General features: G+C 40.2%; 1 protein-coding gene across 1 annotated transcript in view; it reads right to left on the bottom strand.

The window, feature by feature from the left end:
• Window positions 1–9589: 9589 nt before the first annotated feature.
• The window catches only part of HTRA1 (HtrA serine peptidase 1), a 29797-nt gene continuing 20057 nt past the window's right edge, over window positions 9590–19329 (bottom strand). Inside the window, exons 4-9 of the mRNA XM_088520058.1 lie at window positions 15419–15613; window positions 14685–14717; window positions 13832–13946; window positions 13653–13710; window positions 12545–12640; window positions 9590–9942 (exon numbers count right to left, since the gene is read on the bottom strand). Coding sequence (XP_088376184.1) covers window positions 9774–9942; window positions 12545–12640; window positions 13653–13710; window positions 13832–13946; window positions 14685–14717; window positions 15419–15613 — 666 coding nt within the window. The 3' untranslated portion in view covers window positions 9590–9773. The remainder of the gene's footprint in view (window positions 9943–12544; window positions 12641–13652; window positions 13711–13831; window positions 13947–14684; window positions 14718–15418; window positions 15614–19329) is intronic.

The following is a 19329-nucleotide window of genomic DNA, read 5'->3' on the forward strand; positions in this document are numbered from 1 at the left end:
ATCGGAATTTATAGGCACAGAAGCCAAAGGGGCGTAGCTCAGTAGGCCAACGTGGCCCTCGGTAAGTCAATACCAAACACATGCCCACGCTGCTCTTCCTTCACCCACACATGCAGATACGCTTGATTTGTTACGCAGCTTTTTACAGCTTCCTCAATCCACAAGCAGATAACAGGGGTACCTCTGCGAAAACATTTCTTCTACTGTAATTAATGTGAAATATCCCAGTCTTGGGCCTGAGGCATATATGAGCCCAAAGCTACTTTTGAAGACTGTGTAGTCTCCAGGTAGTTGTAGTTTTCCTTTCTTTCTTTCTTTCTTTCTTTTTCTTTTTTTTTTTTTTTGGTTCCTGGAGGGGAAGGGCCTGCTAGGAAGCAATGAAGGGGCTCACAGAGACCCTTGCGACTGAGCTGACTGAGCTGAGGAGAGACCCGCACCAGGGGTTGGGAGGGCACCACCAGATACAATGGTCATATCTCCAGTCCTTAAAAATTATTGCGATGCTACAGTTAAGAGTTTAGAATTAGGATGCTGAGTTGTCTTCAGTTCCACTGGCAACTTCTCCGAGTGTTTTTGTACTGATAGATGTCACATATAAATTCAGGAGAAAGTGAATGCATTACGTTCTTTTTGACCTCTTCTTTTAACGCTTCACTAAGGTAATAAGACTCACCTAATAAGCTGGAACTCTGCAAATTATCTGCTGAAAATTTGAAAACAATAAAGTAATCTTTTGGGTTTCATTGTAAACTCAAGTCAAAATTCAGAGTTTAACAACACATTGTTGTTAAACTGCATGAATCTTTCTGGAGAACCAGGAGCTTAAACCAGGGGATGGGGGAAGAATAGAAAACATAGGAAAAGAATCTTAGCCTCACTTCCCATGTTCTCTATTTCTGAAGCTCCTAAGAACTTTACATTTTTTTCTACACAGTTCTCACCCTGAGATTTACAAAGTATTTAAGACACTGGATCTAGCTGAACCTGGCAGTGGATCTTTATGAAGATGAATTGTTTCAGATCATGGATTAGATCTTCAGTGGATCTGAGTGCTCATTGAAGAAACTCCACTTGCAACAGCACAGCTAAATTTGGCGATGTCTGAACAGTATAGAAAATCCTAGAGTGATCTAGACTGGCAAGGGCCTCTCAGGGCCTTCTACCACCAGGTTAAAACAGGAAATTTGATCCAAAGTCAGATCAGATGGCTTAGGGCTTTACTTACTGTTGTTACAGAATAAAAAAACTGCATTTTTTCATACACAGATTGTGTAAACATTTTTTGTAGATAAAATTTTGATGTTGTGGCAATTCCTGCTACTGGTTTTAGATGGCTTTGCTCTCTTTATTTATTGATAACTGTGAGGACTCAGATATTTCTCATGTGCCTCATGAAACACAGGGAATTCACAGAGTAACTGTCCTTGCTCTGGACAGCCAGGACCTGAACTCAACAGGACACTGCAAAGGAGAGGAAGGAGAGCAAAGGGAAAGGAAGCTCTAGCCCTCTAGAAGAAGGATTACTTTGTGGGACATAGTAACAGCTCACTGACTCCAAATATCTGTAAATATATTACACTGACTATGTAAATGTAAATATTATCACGGCTATGCAAGCCAGATGGAAGACGTGAGAATTTCAGAGAGAGTGAAGGAAATAAGGGAGGTGGTTTGATAAATGGGTGCCGCTATGATTGAACTGCCTGACTGTTCTGAAAGGGACCCTGCATCGATCGCAGAGGAGGGAGAACCTGAGATGGGACTTGGAGGAAGGTGGCAGGCGGGTGGTGATAAAGAGACGTGAGACTTGGGTGCACGTGTTAGAGTCTGTGTTTTGTTCCTTTAGTTGTCCCTCAGCTGCGTCAAGGTCTTCAAGGAAGAGAGGAATCGATGCCAACTACGATCCACCCGAGTTAATGAACACCAGGCTGTTCTCTACGAAAGACAACAGGATCCCTGAGCCGGTGCTGCAGAGCTGCTGCTTTGCAACCCTGTGCAGCCGGCCCAGCATCAGCTGGGAGCACGGAGACCTCTTACACCCTGGCTAATCTACAGCCAAGCACTTGTGTTGGTTTTCTGGGATGAGGGAGATGGCTTTTACCCCTTGTAGCCCTGGAGATTTCCTTATCAAACGGTCTAACTCTTCACCTATTATAAGAAGGCTTGAAAATTTACAGCTTTTTGTAACCAGTAACAAACACACACACACCACCCAAAAAAAAAGTTGGGATAAAGTCCATACGTGTCATTAAATGCTTCACTCTATGTGATGTCATGTTTAATATAATTTTTGCACAAATATTGACAGTGTTCCACTCTGTTTATGTAATGGGAAACTAACAGTGCTACCTATTATCAATGGGTACTTTTATGTACACAGTTCGACCTAGTTTCTAAACAGTCCATCCAAACTGATTCTGAACTCAAGGTAACAGGGAACATGAATTCACCTGGGCTGGACTGTTCCCTGCTAGTCTGAAACTTAGCAGCTATGCCTTAATTCCCTAATACAGTTAGTAACTATACCAAATATTTCTGTCATCCTGGCAAAATGAATAAGTCTAAAGCCACTCAAAAACACAAAGCCAAGAGCATTTCTACTAAAAAGAGGGAAGCCTGTTTCTTTAAAGGTATTTGAAAGCTAAAAGGAAAACCACAAAGCTACGCTTCATCAGGGGAACAAATGTTTGACCTGCACACACACAGGACTGGATTTTGTGGTTCTGTATCCCACTTCCTTCTTGCAACATGTTTTCCAAGATGCCACATAATGCTTTGTTATGTGTTCTCCAGCCAATTGACTATTTGAAACAATATTCAAACTTCTAGCACCAGTTTCTAGTAACTCTGACACTCAAGACTGCATCCAGGAGCTAGTAAGGCCACCAAATCCATGAACAATCGTCAATGTCCAAACACAAGATCCCCCTGCTCATTACCTGAGGACTTGTCTCTGGTTCTCTCTGCAGTGACTCTGGATCCTGGTTTTCTCTGCCACAGGTTTTTGTGGCACTTCCCATTCTCTGTTCCTCACAGCCACTGCACAGTGTCTCTCCTGCAAGCACAATTTCCCCATTGTGGCTGAGGGCTGGCAAGGGTCTTATCTTTGCTTTGGTTGATTTGATCCTCTCATATCTGGTGGAGAGCAGATCTCAACCAGATACACTGGGTAGCAGCTGTGAGAATTACAACATGATTTTGTAAAAAGACCATAAAGGCAACATGCTCCCTCAATAACAAGGCACTAAAGAGGCCGAATCATTCTGGAGACCATCTGTTGACCATACTGTTGACCATTCTGTTGGTATCTATTCCGTTAATAATTGAGACCATCTTTTCTATTGAGTAATTGTGATCTGGCATTATTTGACTGGATAATAATCTAAGTTCGGAAAGGATAAAAGAAAATAAGACTGTGTCCTTTTGTCTTTGTGAGCAATTCACAATTCTGTACAGGAATCAGCGTATGCTCAGCTTGTACATTGATGTCAACCCTTCTGAGTAGCTGCCTGGCAGAAACATGGGCAGATAAAATGTAAACTTAAATGAATTTTATGTCATAAAATTAATTTTATTGTACTTACATTTATAACCAGAAGGTTAACTCTTACCGAAGTAATTACTCTTGCTTAAAAAGATAACAGTTTTATTAAATGTGAATATTTGGATGAGTTGTTGGAATTGTTTTTTCTTTAAAGAAGACTGCAAGGTTTCAAGTTGTAGCAGTAATAGCAACACAAAGAACATAACATGCTGATGTAATTTTGACCAAAGGGGGTTGCACAGCCATTTTTGAATAAAGTAATCCACCTGGATCCTAGAGAAGGTTTTACTGTTACATAAAATAAAGGATTAAGTGTATGTTATTGTCACTTGATATATGACCATTATGTAGAGACTTCCCTACAGTAATATCTGGATATCATGATATCCAGACTGTTACGGTAAGTAAAGGTTAATAACCCTTACTATAATGGCAACAAACCTAATATTAAGTAAAGCTTCTATCACATAATTTATGTTTAAGAAAGCCTAGTACCTCTGCAATAAAGATAACAAAGTGCATTTGGCCTTGCTTAATCTTGAGCTTATCAGATAGCGAACAGTTGAGTTCTGAAATAGCTGCCGCTGGAGGGATAGGACCTTTGCAATGGGGAACTGTGTGATGCCCTGAGCCGAGAGGGGAACGGCTGGAGGAAAAGCAAGTCAGAGCTATGGGAGAGTGGTCTAGCCAGCGTGGAAAGGTTGTGAAAGTATCCAAGAATCAATAATTTCCAAGACTTAAAGCTATCTGTAAACTCGCTCTCTGCAGTAACGTGGAAAATGCTTGAAAGTATATGTTTTATGTCTTAAGATTTAAAGTTGTGTAATACTGAACAAACAACTGGTAAGGTGCGAACTCAGACCTCTGGGTCCTCCTGACCCCTCCACAGGCCGCACGGGGGTGCTCTGAGGGGCAGCGGGGAGCGCGGCACGCGCCCGCCCTCACCCACGCCACGAGCAACGTCCTCGCTCTTCTCCTCCCGCCACCTCTTGTCCCAGTTACCGGAATCCCAGTTCCCATGGAACAGCCGGAGCGCAGACTGCTGCGTTGAACGCGCGGTTTCGACTCGCCCCCTCGTGGACTCACTGCGCTGCAATTCCTGGTGAACTGGAGTCTCCTTGGAGGTCCTGCAGCTGCAGGGTCAACCCCGCGGCTGCACCTCCTCTCTCAGGGGGCTTCCAAGAACAGGAGCAGCTGGATCCCCCGCAGTGGCTGCACGGACACAGGCAAGTCACAGCTCACAGATAAGGCGGACAACAGGTCTACCCACCATTCCTACCGTTATTTTTTGCCCATATTGCTCACACTGAGCAGAGCGGTGACCATTGCTGTTATCTCAGTTTTTCAGGTGGGGAAGAGACGACCGTGTTTCCTCTAGAAGCTGTCATGGTTCATGACGACAGAAGTAATGGGTCAAACCTGTGTGTGCAAACTGCCCCAGAAAACAAACGAGGGAGGCAACCAGAGCGATACAAACAAGATTTCACTCCTTATACAATTTATACAAGTGTTTCAAGAGAGTGGTCAGCTGGAAACGCTCAGCATTTGCGAGTTTACCGAGGAGTTTGAGACAGAATGACTTAGGTCTAAGTAATGGTTCTTAAACCCAGCACACAACAGAGCTCCAGGTGAAAGCGAGGAAGGCCCAAACAAAAACCCAAAGTACAGGATCAGATTGTCTACTATGATAATCCTGACTATTTGCTTTAAATAGTTTCTAAAAATAATATACCTAAGAAAAGGAGTAGTGAACGTGAATTAAAGAGATAAAAGGGATAGAACGGAGGAAGACACTGGTCTGGTTATTAGAACACAGACAAGCTATTAATCCTGCTTTAATTATTAAGGACAAGTAGTCATATATTTGTAGATCAATCTTTGAATACTGGAATTGAAATCCTTTGATTTTTTTTTATTTGTTTTTATACAAAAAAAGATAATGCTTTACGGACAAGGAATAAACTAGGCCTTTTCATAACTGTTCTTCTTTTTTTTTTTTTTTTAAATCTCAATCTGCTTTAAAAAAATTTCTGTTGATCGTAGCGATTCATAGGAAGTTACTGCATGGAAGAGCTAGAACATTTGACCGTGGCTCCACAATGAGTCAAGCAACAATAGGGTTCAGATAAACTAGGCTGGTGCCACTGCCCAGTGCACTAATCCCCTGCACTGAAGTAGACACATTCCCATTCAGATGCAGATAGCTTTGTGGACGAACCCGTGGCAAGATGAAAATGTACGTAAGCAGAGCTTTTTTCCAGCAAATTCAGAGAGATCAGTAAATTTAAACTGCTTGGACTGCCAAATGCAGATACCTGACCAAGGCCTTCAGCACCAGCATGCTTGTGTAACGCAGTCTGCTTCCCACACATGCTCATATTAATAATTTCTGAGAATCACTGTTCTCTCACTGCATAAACACTGCACTGAACGGAAATGGAATAAACTAAAAGATAATATTTTGTTCTCCACAAGGCTAGGTACTATTTCCGAGCTACTAAATTTATCTCCTTAGCAAATTGAGTAAATTAGACTTAAGCTCCAGTCCCCTTCTGCTTAATAATTTCCTGATCATTATCCACTTCCTTAGAGAGTTTACTGGGAACAACAGAGTCCAGATATTACTGTACCATGAAATTAAAACACAATTATGAAACCTGAAGGAAATTTTCCAAAAAGTTCAGATTAAGTTGAAAAGCTGCTTTGGTATCCAAACTTGGCAAAGTACCTGACAGTTCCCTTCCTAAACTTTCATTTACAGTTAGCTGGACTGTATATTTGCTGGGTTTTAGTAGCAATTTTGTGCAATAAAGAGCATTTAACAAATCAAGCTATTGCACGTTTACAGTGTAACAGTACAAATAGCCTGAAACCAAATTAATTCCTGATGGCCTGGGGGTGGGTCCAGCTGTGACTTCCTGGCATCTTTCACAGGAAAACCAAGTTTGGGAGCAAGAGAAGCAAAGAAATGGAAGAGCTTATTAGTCATCTGCACTCGCTGCACTGTACAGATGTGCACACAAGGTACACACAGATGTGCAGCGTATGCACACAGTGTAAAATAAACCAAGTTCTCTGCTAACGATTTCTGTATTGCTGATAGGTGTCACGTTATGAGAATCATTACTGACCCTTCTCCTCAAGGCAACCTTACCTGATCCTAGTTGAACCCTGCAGGTTGGATGGCGAGTTGCCAAGTTTTCCATCCTAACTTTGAAGGCTACAGTGGGATCAGCAGCCCTGAGGGATCACTCCTCTGTTTGGCTCCTTCCTGCCTTGCTTGGATGTTTCTGCTTCTCTGCATGAATAAAGCTGCACAGCAGCTTGATGACATTAAACTTCAAAGCGAGATTAATCAGCAGCTCAGGATAAAATTTCAGTTTCCTTTTTCTGCCAATCAGCAATACGTTCTTCTCCAAAGGAAGAATGCCAAGCCACATCCTCATTTTCTGGCTGGAAGAGGAAAATGTGGTGAATACTATGGGAATTGAGGTATAGGATGAATCATCTCAAGTATGATTTGATCAGGGAAATCCCTGGTACGTTGAGTGAACTTTTCCAATCTTTTTTCTCACTCTAGGGATGGACAGAACTCCCTCAGTGACGTACAGTGGGGCATATAAATACTCATGGCACAAATCAGCAGCACTTTGGACTGCCTTCTTAACCACCATTATTTCTCCTAGATGTCTACACTGCAGTTTTAATCACTTTGACAGCATTTTCCTGATATGTAGTAGTAACAGATAATATAGTCTCATGCCCTTCTTTCCAACTGTGACTAACATGGAAAGATGCAGCTTTAGAAACATTCTGAGCTTCCTTAAATAAATGCAAAATAGCAAAGGAGAGGGGAAAAAAAGCCCTCGTTGGTATTTAGGCCACAGGACTTTGGGGTATAAGCCACAGAAACCAGACAACTGTTAGTCATGACCATTTCTTTTACAGCTCTGGAGATTTTTGCCTCATGGAACAAGTGAATTAGCTCCTCAAAACTACATCTGAGTGCAAACACACGTAGCAATCTACTTAATTTCCACTTCAGACATTCCAAAATGCTGAAAATCATGCCAGGATGTCCGATTTCCTTGATTTGGCATTCAAAACTAACTACAATGTCCAGGAAACTGCTATTTATATAGACTGTGCCAAAGCTATTCTGTATGAAGCATTTGCAATTGCACTTTGGAAAAAAACTTTATGTCCAAGCAAATAAAAATATTCTAAAACTGCAACTATTCCCCCCAAAACATTTGAAATTCTTGCTAATTAAGTGTATGAAAGACAAACATGACTTCTTTGTCTCTGCAGATCAATAATCTTATTTTAAACATATTTATAGACAATTTTAACAATAAGAAATCATCCGTGTAAGTGCAAGCATGGTTAAATCATACAAGAGGGAAAATGCACATTCCTCAGGATAGCCACGTATCTCTGGGTACTGGAGACAAAGAAATCAATTGTGCTCATGGAGAAAATTAATCAGAAAACTGAAGGTGCCGATGGCAGGAAGGCTGCCACCTGCCACTAGATGGAAGCAGGGATGCACCTACCCAGCACCTGCAGCGCTCCCGAACCCGTCACCAACCCCAGCAGTCCACAAAAACCATCCATGGAAGGGAATTTGCCTTCCTGCTGTTCTACAGGCCAAACATGACTCACTGTCCAGAAGCATTTGTGCTTCACAGCAGTATCTACGTAAAGCTCATGCCTCTATATTGAGCAACTGCCATTGAAAGGCCACTGGAAAGACAAAATTAACTAGGTAGAAATGAAACTAAAATGTAATGCTTTTGCATATCAAAAAAAAACGTAACACCAAATCAGCTAGGAGCAAATGGCATCAACCAATTTCATACATTATGCAACTGCTTGTTTTTAAATAGAAATGCAGGTAAAAAATAACATCTCTTAAACAGTGTTTCCTGACTTTGGGGAGTTAGCCTCATTTTCAAATTACTAGTGGTATTAGGTGCAGGAATGGAGAAGTCAGGTGGATTTTTTTGACATCAATTCTTGCTGAGACCTGCACATTGCTATGCTATGCATTTTACAAGCCATGGATAATCTGCAAAATACATCACTATTCCAGGAAGCTGGAACACTAGTCGACACTGGTATAACAAGGATTCAAAGGAAACTCTGAAAAACAACTCAGCAAGATTATGCCAGCTTGCATCTTTCGTGTTAGAAAGTGCTGCAGCCCTTAAGTGCTTGGCACCCTCCTATCTTGGGAGGCTTTCAGGTATTTGCAATTTATCACAGTGACTCAAGCAATAAAAAATGACAGTTGGGTGCCCAGTCACGTAGAGCGTGAGTCAGCTCTGTGGAGGTGACGGGTATCCTACAGTCTGAAACACGGTGGTACCATCTGCGATCCACAAGTTGAGAACTCGTGCAGCAGGCAAGGGCAATTTCAGGCACAGGTTCAGACATACTCCAAACAAAACGATAAGGAGAGCATAGGGAACATAGGGAAGACAGAGACTCTTGGATTGCCGTTATGACATATTAGAACAGACGTGCTAGAAAAAAGCAGACGCATAAGAGCACAAATAACAACATAAAGTGGAAGTGGTTTGGTTTATGACGGTAAAAACAAGCACATCAGCACATCCCTTCAAGCATCTGTGCAGCTTAGAGACAAAACATTTGGTAAGGGGAAGCAAAATAAACCACTCACAACAAGTACTGTTGAATCCTTTTAATAACACTAGGAAAATATCATAGTATTAAAATTCTGCATGGGATTTTGAAAGGGTTATTTTGGTTTGGGATTTGTGTTTATAAACCTTTTTTTTTCCTCTTTTAAACCATCTACTCCTTTATAATGGTATTTCCAGTTAAAAACAGCTAACCTATAAATACCTGAATACCACAACACACACTGTGTGTTGTGGGTTTTGTTTAAATCTTAGCTGAAATAATGGTAAATCTATCCAACACAGGGAAGCAAACGTTGCCTTGTTAAGCGGGGACAGATGTAATAGCCAGTAAAGCATACATTGCATACATAATACAGAAGGAAAAATTATCATCTGGAGTATGTGAAATTACACTGACTTTGCACCTTAAACCTATTAGAAGTTACTCTGTTGGCCAATACTAATCCACTGAACAAGCAGAACGTCGGTCAGAAGTCTAATGTTTCCTGTACCAGCACAGAGAGAATATAAGCAGTCCAATGCTGTTAAAAGAAAACATGAAATCCAGCTCATGTTTCTGGTTAGGGATCAATTTCTTCAGGAACTATTGTTAACATAACGTCTTCGTTGCCCCTGCGTACAACCAAGTTCAAAGTATTGTCCTTTTTAATAATGTCACTGACATCACTGGCTGAAGTTATCGACTGTCCATTGATGCTTATAATCACATCATTGTCCTTCAGGCCACCGCTAAAAACACAAAGAAACAATGCGTTATTATAATTGCCATTTTTACAGTATTCATCTTTACAGTATTCCTAGAAAGATCCCTGATTTTTTTCCTTTTTCCCATTCAGCAGCATCTGCACAGAGCCACTGCGGGCATGCAAACAGCACTGCAGTTTGTGTGCCAGGACCCATTAGAATACAGCACAAGGCCTCAGAAATCAGAGTGGGGTGATGAATCCCATATCACACTGTCCACAAGGGAATTTGCTACTTTTGCAAAGGATCCTAGTAGCTAACTCAGTGGAAGAGATGAAGGCATATTTTCCTTCTGGAATAACTGAGACAAGGTACTTCTGTTTCAGAGAGGAAAACTTCCAAGTCTACTATGAGAGAGGAAAACTTCATAGCCTAGTGCATATACATAGCAACGCAATTTGATCAGCACTGTGCATTAAAACATCAGGAAACTCAATCCAAGGTCTGTGCTGACACGTTTAATATGCCACACTGTTCTCCTTTGCTTTGCCTATATACTTGAAACAAGAGCAAAGTGAACCATGTAGTACCAGCAATGCAGGTGCCCCCTTTCTCCTCTTCCACCTGCCAACAGCGCTTGGAATCCCTGTTGGAACCCGAGCACCAGCCCGAGCCCTCGGGCTGCCGTGTTCCTGCTCCACAACACAGGGTGTCACAGAGCACAGGACACTGCAGCCCAACACGACCCAGGCCAGGATCCCTCATGGAGACCCAGGTGAGACGGCTCCGCAGCCCGAGCTAAGGGGTGTTGAGGGATACGGGCGACCACAACGTCTTGCCCAGCCTTGCTCAACGACCTGGCTCCAAGTTATGGAAATATTAACCAAGTAACCAGATCAGACATGATTCAGCCCATCAGCATAACCCTTTTTACAAAACCACAGAAGAGTCATAGGCCTCTTCCGCCCACAGAAAATGCCTGACACGAGGAATACCTATGTCAAGCAGGATGCCTTGGCCAATGTTGTTAGCCAGCTCACAAATCTGGTTGCCTATCCAAGTCTTGATTTTTAACATGGCCGTGAGAGGAACTATTTTGCATTATCTCAGTCTCATACAAAGGCAGCTTGCAGAGATCTCTCAACTCAAATCTAGCATGAGATGCTGCAGCAGATCCCCTCTGCCTCTCCATCCAGCACATCCTCACCAAACACATGGCATTTCCTCAGTAGCAGACCAAGGAAATCTGTAGGGAATGGGACTAAGAGCCAGGGAGATGCAGCAAATGTGAATTACATTTGAATTGCCAGGTCAGCCACCAAACTATTTTTGTTTGAGTTTGCTTTCAAGTTATAAAAATATTTACATTAGATGTAGATGTAGATGTATAAAAACCACAAATTTCTTCTCTCTCTCTCTCTCTTTCTCTAATTTGTTCTTTCTTTCTGCGAAGTATTGCCACTACCACAATAATCTTTTTTTCTGCATGTGAAGGCAGCGAGCTCAGGCCCGCAAACTGTTATTCCTGTACTAACCTAAGGCTATTTGCTCACTACAGGGATACAACCGTATTCTGGATGATCAGTATTCCTGACGAGTTACCTACAAAAGGCAGCAATATTTTAGAAAACAAGCTACACAGCTAACACTGTGTATTTTACAGTGTCATCCAAGCTGCAATACAAAGGACTCACTGAGCCATCCCCTCCCTTTCTCTCTGGGAGATGATAAAAATGCGGCTCAGAAATCCAAGCCGTTTCCTGCGCACATGCCTTTGATACTACACATGCTTCTTTGTTGCCACAAAGATTTACTCTTTTCTTATATAATGCCTAGTTTCAGAAAATCGGAATAGAGTTTCCTATTTCCTACCCTGGATTACTGAGCGATTTTATATTAACCAAATTCCAAAAGTGTCACCAGGAAGAGCTAGACAGGCCAGAGCCAGTGCCCGAAGACCAGACGCCTTAATTCAGTAAGGCATCTTGTGAAGTATGGTACCAATTAACATTTGAGATGCTCAGCAGATAGTGAATAATAATATAAGGGATACATCAGTTCATCAAAAGCTTTTCCCAGTAATGTGACTCCTGACAGAGCTCTCAGAAAAATGTCTTGTGCCAAGACAGAATTTCTCTTCAGAGAGATGCACGCTAGGATAGCTGATGGCTCTGCAGTTAGGGAAGACTGAAACACTCCATCTTAGACGGACAGATCTTTGCAAGCTCAGATCAAAGCTCCTCTCCCTGTCCTCCTGCGGGAGGGGACTGCTAGGATGTTGCAGGATAGGCACAAGCAAACAGCTTACTGGTGTTAATTCAGTGCTGGCTTTGGTAGAAGTGGAATGGATGTCCAAAAAGTAATCAGTGAGAAAGTGAAAATTGAGTTTACACACCCACTGAACGCTCATCCTCTTAATTGGGAACTCTGACAGGGTTTCTCTGCAGTGCTCTGATATGTTTGCAATATTGCCCATCAGGGACTGAAGTAAAACCACAGACTGATTTCAAGCAGACAACCTAATAGCTATCAGATGGTCATAATTAGGTTAACTTAGCAAAATGAAGATACTCAATTAAGCATGAAATGTTCCTCATCATTACTACTACAAGTCAGAGGCAGTGGTTTTAAGGAAAAGAGCTCTTACACTTCAGCTGGTGTTTCTGGAATTACTTCAATAACATAGGCCCCAGAGACAACATCAGGGAAGTCTTTATGGCGATCCTTCAGCTCTTTAGCTTTACTGGAAAATAAAGTAACATCAATAAAAACATATTGTCGAGGGAAATAAAACCACATTTTTACTTAACTTGGTTAAGATTTACTTGCTGGGGTATTTTAGTCATATTGATACGGCACCTCACAGTTCAGATTAACAATTAGAAATATTTTAAGAATTATGACACTTTTTGTAGCTATACAACTTTTTAAACACTTGTTTCTTGTAATGACAGTCATTATTCAACACATCATTTCAATACATGCAGAAGAACGGAAGTAAACCAATACATTTCAAAATTTGGTCATTGCTTTAGAACAAGAGGATTTTCCACATCTTAAATAGTATCTCAAGTTCTGAATGCCCTATTTATTTCTGATGTTAAGGAACAGCCAATGGTCAAGCACAGCACAACTACCCATTTGCTGGGTGTCAAAGTAGCAAATCCGCATCTACAATGGCCTAACCCAGTCAGAATGTATTTGGTCCACTCTTAGTAAAGTAACAGGGTTTCTAGAAACATCTGCACGTGTGCAAACTTGTAGTGATTTCTAAAGGACTAAATATTACCTGCTCACACAAGTTCTATCTGGCTGGAGTTTGAGTAAGCAAGCCCACAAAGCTTCATTTTACATTAAGGTTGGTTTTTTTTTTTTTTTAATCAGATGAATTAGGTATAAATGAAAACACATAGGCAGCTGCTGTTGTTTTTGAAGGCATGTCTGTCCTGTTTATTTTCCAAACTTCATGACAGCACAGAATAGATGGCCCCAAGAAAAATTAACAACTACTCAATATTTTCCTCCAAAATCTTAAGTAGGGAATGGGAAGACATGGAATTATTTATGAACTAAGAAGAGTTTGCAGAAGAGTTCTGCCAGGCAAGGATACAGAGCAAAAGATAGCACAAACTGGTCGAAAATTGACACCAGAATCTACAGTGAGGCACGCGCTGTTGTGTATGAAGGTCATTATTTTGACCCAAATCATGAAGCAATCACACTTAAGATTCAGAAGAATTGCTACTTCTACTTACCTAGGAGAAAGAGACATCATTCGTATGCCAATGTATTTCTTTTTGGTTATAGCTTTTCCTATAAAAACGGGGAAAAAAAGTTTTGACCAAGTATTCTCATCAAAAAACAGTGCCTCTGTTGACTTTCTACTGTAGTACTATTTTAAATGTATCTCTTTCAAAATAATGAAGTACAGTACCTTTAGCTTGCCTGTCATGAGATTCAGTTAAGAACTTTTTGATTTTATCAGATGGAATAGCAAATGAGATCCCAGCTGTGACTTTTAATGTGTTAATTCCAATGACTTCACCATCCTGGAGAAACAGGATTTTGTTATTAGCAAATGTGAAAAGTCTTGAAGAAATAAGCATGTTTTCTTCCAAGCAATCACAAAGTCAAACACACTCAACATATTTGATTTAGGTTTTCTAAATTCAATTCATTACTATGAGATTAAAGGAAAATGATTTGTCAATAGTCTAAATTGTCCAGCTCATCTGTGGCACAAAGAGTACTACACAGATTTGGTGGGTAGTCATATTCACACCAGGATAACCAAAATCAGAACGTGGTAGCTCTTCAGCTTATAACTGAATAGCAGCATATTCTAATATCTACAGTATCAGCAAATGAACTCTAATATCCTGATAAAGTCTAGTTATTTCTATCCCAGAGTGATTAAAAATAAGACGATTTATCAAATTCTGAATCCTAAACAAAACTTCAGTATGTAAAAAATTCTAGCTCCACAGCATACACTGAGTATAATTGAAAACCCGCCTCAAATTTAAAATGTACCATTTACATTTTGCCAGGCACGGGTGAACAATTTGGGTATTACACTAGCTCAAAACTATGCAAATTGTAAACACTTTAAATATTGAGATCCAAGCATATCCTGTGATTTGCCAGCACAAACATAGACAAGCAATTAGTAAGAACCACGTGAATTTTGTGTATTCAGCCAGATATCAAAAGCTCTGAATCATTTTTTTTTCTCACTAACAAGAAAAATAACTAATAAGGTTTACACTAAACAAAGAAAATCTTACCAGATTTACTAAGGGTCCTCCAGAGTTCCCATACTGAAAATAAACATATGACAAGAAATGTTTCAGTATCTACTCCTTTAATTCATGACAAGCAAAACTTAGAAGATTTTTTTAATAGTTCTGTTGCCATTTTTCATTGTCTACTAAATACGTGCAATAGAATGCCCCTTAAAAATCTGGAACTATTTCCCTCTTAACATCAACTCTTTCTAGCTGAGGTTTGCAAATGTTCAGTCCTCTTCTCTTGCCAGAGTAACTTAAAGTCAAGATTTTTTTCTTTTAATAGTACCACACTAGACACTTAACAAGATTTTTAGGACAGCTCTGGGAGTTGCTAGTGAAAATTTCTTACAAGGTATAAGTACAAACTTAGTCTAAGCACAAAAAAACATTGCTTTGCCATAATAAAGGAACAAACTTGTACTCTTTAACTCAGTTTGTCTTCTTTTTAGAAAGCCTAGTAGATTCTGAAACAATACCCAGTCACCTCCTCCCCTGCAATTTCTAAAGATTTTCAAGTGAAAATACATATAAAGATTTTTCAAGTGATGTTGGTGTGGTTCCCTTGGGACTTTTTTAATAAAAACCAGCACTGCTGCACTGCAGGTGTCTATCTTCACAGGGATGAAAGAGAAGCTCCCTGTTCTTTAGAATGATATTATTGATGAAACTTTCAAAGCAAGGAGTCATGAAATCTAAGAGTTCAACAGGAAAAGGTTCCAAGGGGCACCTACGTTGATGATGGCATCTGTCTGGATATAGTCCATATCCGAGTTTCGGAGCCCCAGCTCCTTTCCTCCACGCTGAGTGGTACTGACAATCCCAGTGGTCACTGTGTTTTGAAGCGAGAAGGGACTTCCAATCGCAACCACAAACTCTCCTGGCCTCAAGTCTGCAGACTGACCAAGCAGAAGGACTGGCAATTTACCCTAGGAACAAAACAAAGCAAGAACTTATGAACAAACAAGTGTTATGAAGACATTACTGTACAAGCGGAATTAATTCTACACAAGTGTGATTTCATTAATACGGCAGAGGAAAAAAAAAAAAAAAAACAGACTTTTTTCCCTCAGGGATTTTGTTTGCTCATCTTTCTTTGAGTATTTCATGTGGCTATGTACCAAAACAACACATTTGCTCTAGGGACTGAGCTTTTTAGACTGTAACAGTGCTTTTTCCACATCAGGTACACGTTAAATCAAAACCAATTAAAGACCAAAGGAATATTTACGCACTGCTGTACAAAGCAAACATCCCATGATGCCAGGACTGAGCTGCTTCCAGCAATATCTTGAAATAATTGGCCAGCAGCTGTTGATGCAAAAATAATGTACTGCTTAATAGTGAACACTAAAGAGCCATGAAACCAGCCAACGAGTATCAAACTTATGGGTAGTTAAAAGCATTTTATATTATCATAAGACACCAATTAACATGCTTCATCTTACCTGCTCTTCAACTATATTGCTTTTTAGACCTACTGTCATCTTGATTTAAGGAGTTTATGGCATTTTTCTATTATGATGGTAGGGAATATCATTATATTCTCACTCAAGATCATATCTCTAAGCACAATTTACTAGCATATTACTTAAAATGATCCCACCGAGTTAGAAAACATTCCTAAAATCCAGTATCTGCAAAAATGACTGGAATTCCTGGTAATTAAATTGGAAAAGAGAACAGTAAAGGTTGGAACTGCATTCGTGTACCAATGTAATGGGTAAAGGAAAATGAGAATGGTTCTTGCCAGACACCTTTGGTCTGGGGAGGAACTGGGCTGGCTGGATAATCAAGGGGGACCTGCAACCCCACAGAGCAATTAAGGTCTCCTGCTCAGCAAAGTAATTAAGAGCATTTTGAAACAGACATTATTTCAAATTATTATTTTGCCTTTATTTAGCATTTGCCTGTAAAATATGTCCTGGGTTTATTTTTTTCTGTTTCACATTTTCAAGGACACTGTTTACCCTTTCAGTGATGTTATCTATCTTTTAATCCTTCTAAGTTTAACAGTTCCTGCATCATCCTGACCCTAATAGAGGGGTTTAATCAGATCAGAAAACTGTCTCTGTTACTATCAATGGAGCAGGACATGTTGAAATCTAACTTCATACATAAGCATTTGAAGGATAAGAAACTAAGTTACCGAAACTTAAATCAAAATCAAAGTCATACCAGGTGTACAACTTGCTTGGTAATCCTGACTTTAAATAGGTTCCCTCCAAGCTCAATCCACATCAAAATTCCTTCTTTTGTGCAGTAAACATGGCTCCAAAGGAAAAAGGCATTTGTCTAAACTTTCCGAACTGATCAGCGATTATATAGATTATATGGGTATGGATTATATGGATTATATTATATGGAAATTGATTATATGGATATGGATTACATGGATATCTTAAACACTTCTTAGAACAGAGTTCCTTCAAGTTCTCCTTAAGTTTTGTTCCTAAAAGTGGCAGTATCAACTAGTTTAACACCCTCCATTCTTAATTTATTCTTGTCCAGAAATCTTTAAAGATGACTTCTTTACACCAGATCCGTTCCAAATCTGATCCTAGCACATCTGTTAGGATCTATACTTGATGGGTTCATAAAGAAATACTGCGCACTTGTGTGAACAAGAAACATAATATTTAGTATATAATGATTATTTGTATATGTTCCTAATTTACTGATAATTCTTCCTGGTATCAATGGAAGCTGAATGATCATTCAATTTTGTTAAAAAAGAGAGAAAATATTACACGTGCTTAAACTGAAAATCAAAAGCTACCTCTTTAACAGTGTTCTGCCACCAGCGATGTGAAAACCAGTATTTATAAATCACTCCTAGGGACAGAAATCTACTAATATAAACTAAGCTAAATGTGTATCATTTAGTATTTTTCACCTATGGTTTTATTTCAGACACGCTGGGAAATATTCAGTGCCTGTGAGTAGAAAATAGAAGGCACCTGAATGTCGCTATATGCTGTGGTGAAGACAGAAGTTACAGCTTCAATATTTAATGAGTCTGATTTCAGCACACCCTTTTATCCAACTCCATCGCAGCTCTACCCGCACTATATTACTCAGCAGCACATACTGTTTCAGTAAAACCGATTGCCAAATCTTTCAGACAGGGTAAGATGCTCTATGGAAATATCATCTCTCCATCTCAGGACAGCAAGATTAACCAAATGCTAAACTTAAATCAGTTGGATGAGCAACAAAACAGGCAAAAGAGGAACTTTTCCCTAATCACCGTTCAGAGGAAAGCTTTCAGCAACAGCAATGCCTAATAACGACTATCCATGGTGCGTATCGGTGCCGCTAACTTGGATCAATCTGCCTGAGGCTGCAGCTGAGCTCCACTGGGAGGTTCAGTTTAAGGCTGCATTGCCCTTCTCGCTGCCCATGCAGCAAAAATGCAGCCAACAACCCGAGTAGATGAAGGCTGCTGAACAGCCCCGGAGCCAGGAGAGGGGCCGTGGTGAAGAGCTCTGCTGGGGAGCACGCGCTATAGGTGACACACACAACTCCATATGGGCCCTGTTTGCACACAGGGAGGGCCCTGGCCCTGCCTCCTCGCTCCGGATGCTGTTAAGTTCACATAGGACCACATGTTTTCAAGACGTGGTCGATCAAGAAGCTTTGCCCTTTCTGGCACTGTTTTTCCCCCTTCCCCCAAAGACAGCTTTGTTTGTACACCAGACCACTGCAGACAGATACTTTATAGGGAAAGAGGGCGTTTTATCACCAGTGAAACAGAGTACAGTAACAATCAAAAGAAAAAAAAAAAAAAAAAACACACACGCACAGATTTTTTCTTTCATAAATAGTGAAAAAAGACTGCCTGAATACAAAGTTAGCAAGATTTATACAATGTTCCTGAGATACAGAAACGCTCGCAAAGCCAAAATTGCATTTGGCAGCAGAAAGAAAAAACATGAACAAACTCTGACTAATACAATTATTTTTGATTGTGCTGAGTGTTCAAGCCCGTGCCTATACTGGTTCGACTTCAGTTCAGAGCCTGACACTGCGTGGATTGGCTGCGGCTCGTCTATGTGATTCAGCCTTCTGGAAAGAGTTAGAGTTAGACCAACCTCTCGTTCGCTCGGAACAAAAATCAATTGGAAAAAAATCTCCTCGCTCAGCACGTATTATGAAACGTAGCTTTGGAAAACGTGTTCCCCATGCAGTGTATTTCTAGAAGAGACATATCGTTATCTGAAAGTGCATTATCTCAAGATAACTACAAATATAACTAATGCATTGGGATTTGGTTTGTTTTGTGTATCCAGATAATATTTTTTTTGCCTGTTATAGAGCAGATGACGCACACATCCAGAATAAGAGGATATTGAGAAAGCTTTGAAGAGCCACAGGCCATAGGAGCTCGTGTTGCAAGTGAAAAGCAGAGAGGTCTGTGAGCTCTTTAAAATGTTATTTCTTATTCAAAATTACATGGTGAGTTGCAGAACACACCAACTGTAACAAATATAAACACTCTCCTTAATGCCTCTAAAAGCAAATGACACAAAGACTTGGTTACAATGAATATATGTATTGCAGTGACTTTTTGTTTTTTTCCTAAAACAAAAGGAGATAAAACTTAAAAAAATAACTCTGCCACATCCACAACTGCAGTTTTTAT

This window comes from Tinamus guttatus, unplaced genomic scaffold (assembly GCF_059628265.1).
Source record: "Tinamus guttatus ecotype Peru unplaced genomic scaffold, ASM5962826v1 Tinamus_guttatus_pri_ptg000079l, whole genome shotgun sequence".
In the NCBI taxonomy this organism is placed as follows: domain Eukaryota; kingdom Metazoa; phylum Chordata; class Aves; order Tinamiformes; family Tinamidae; genus Tinamus; species Tinamus guttatus.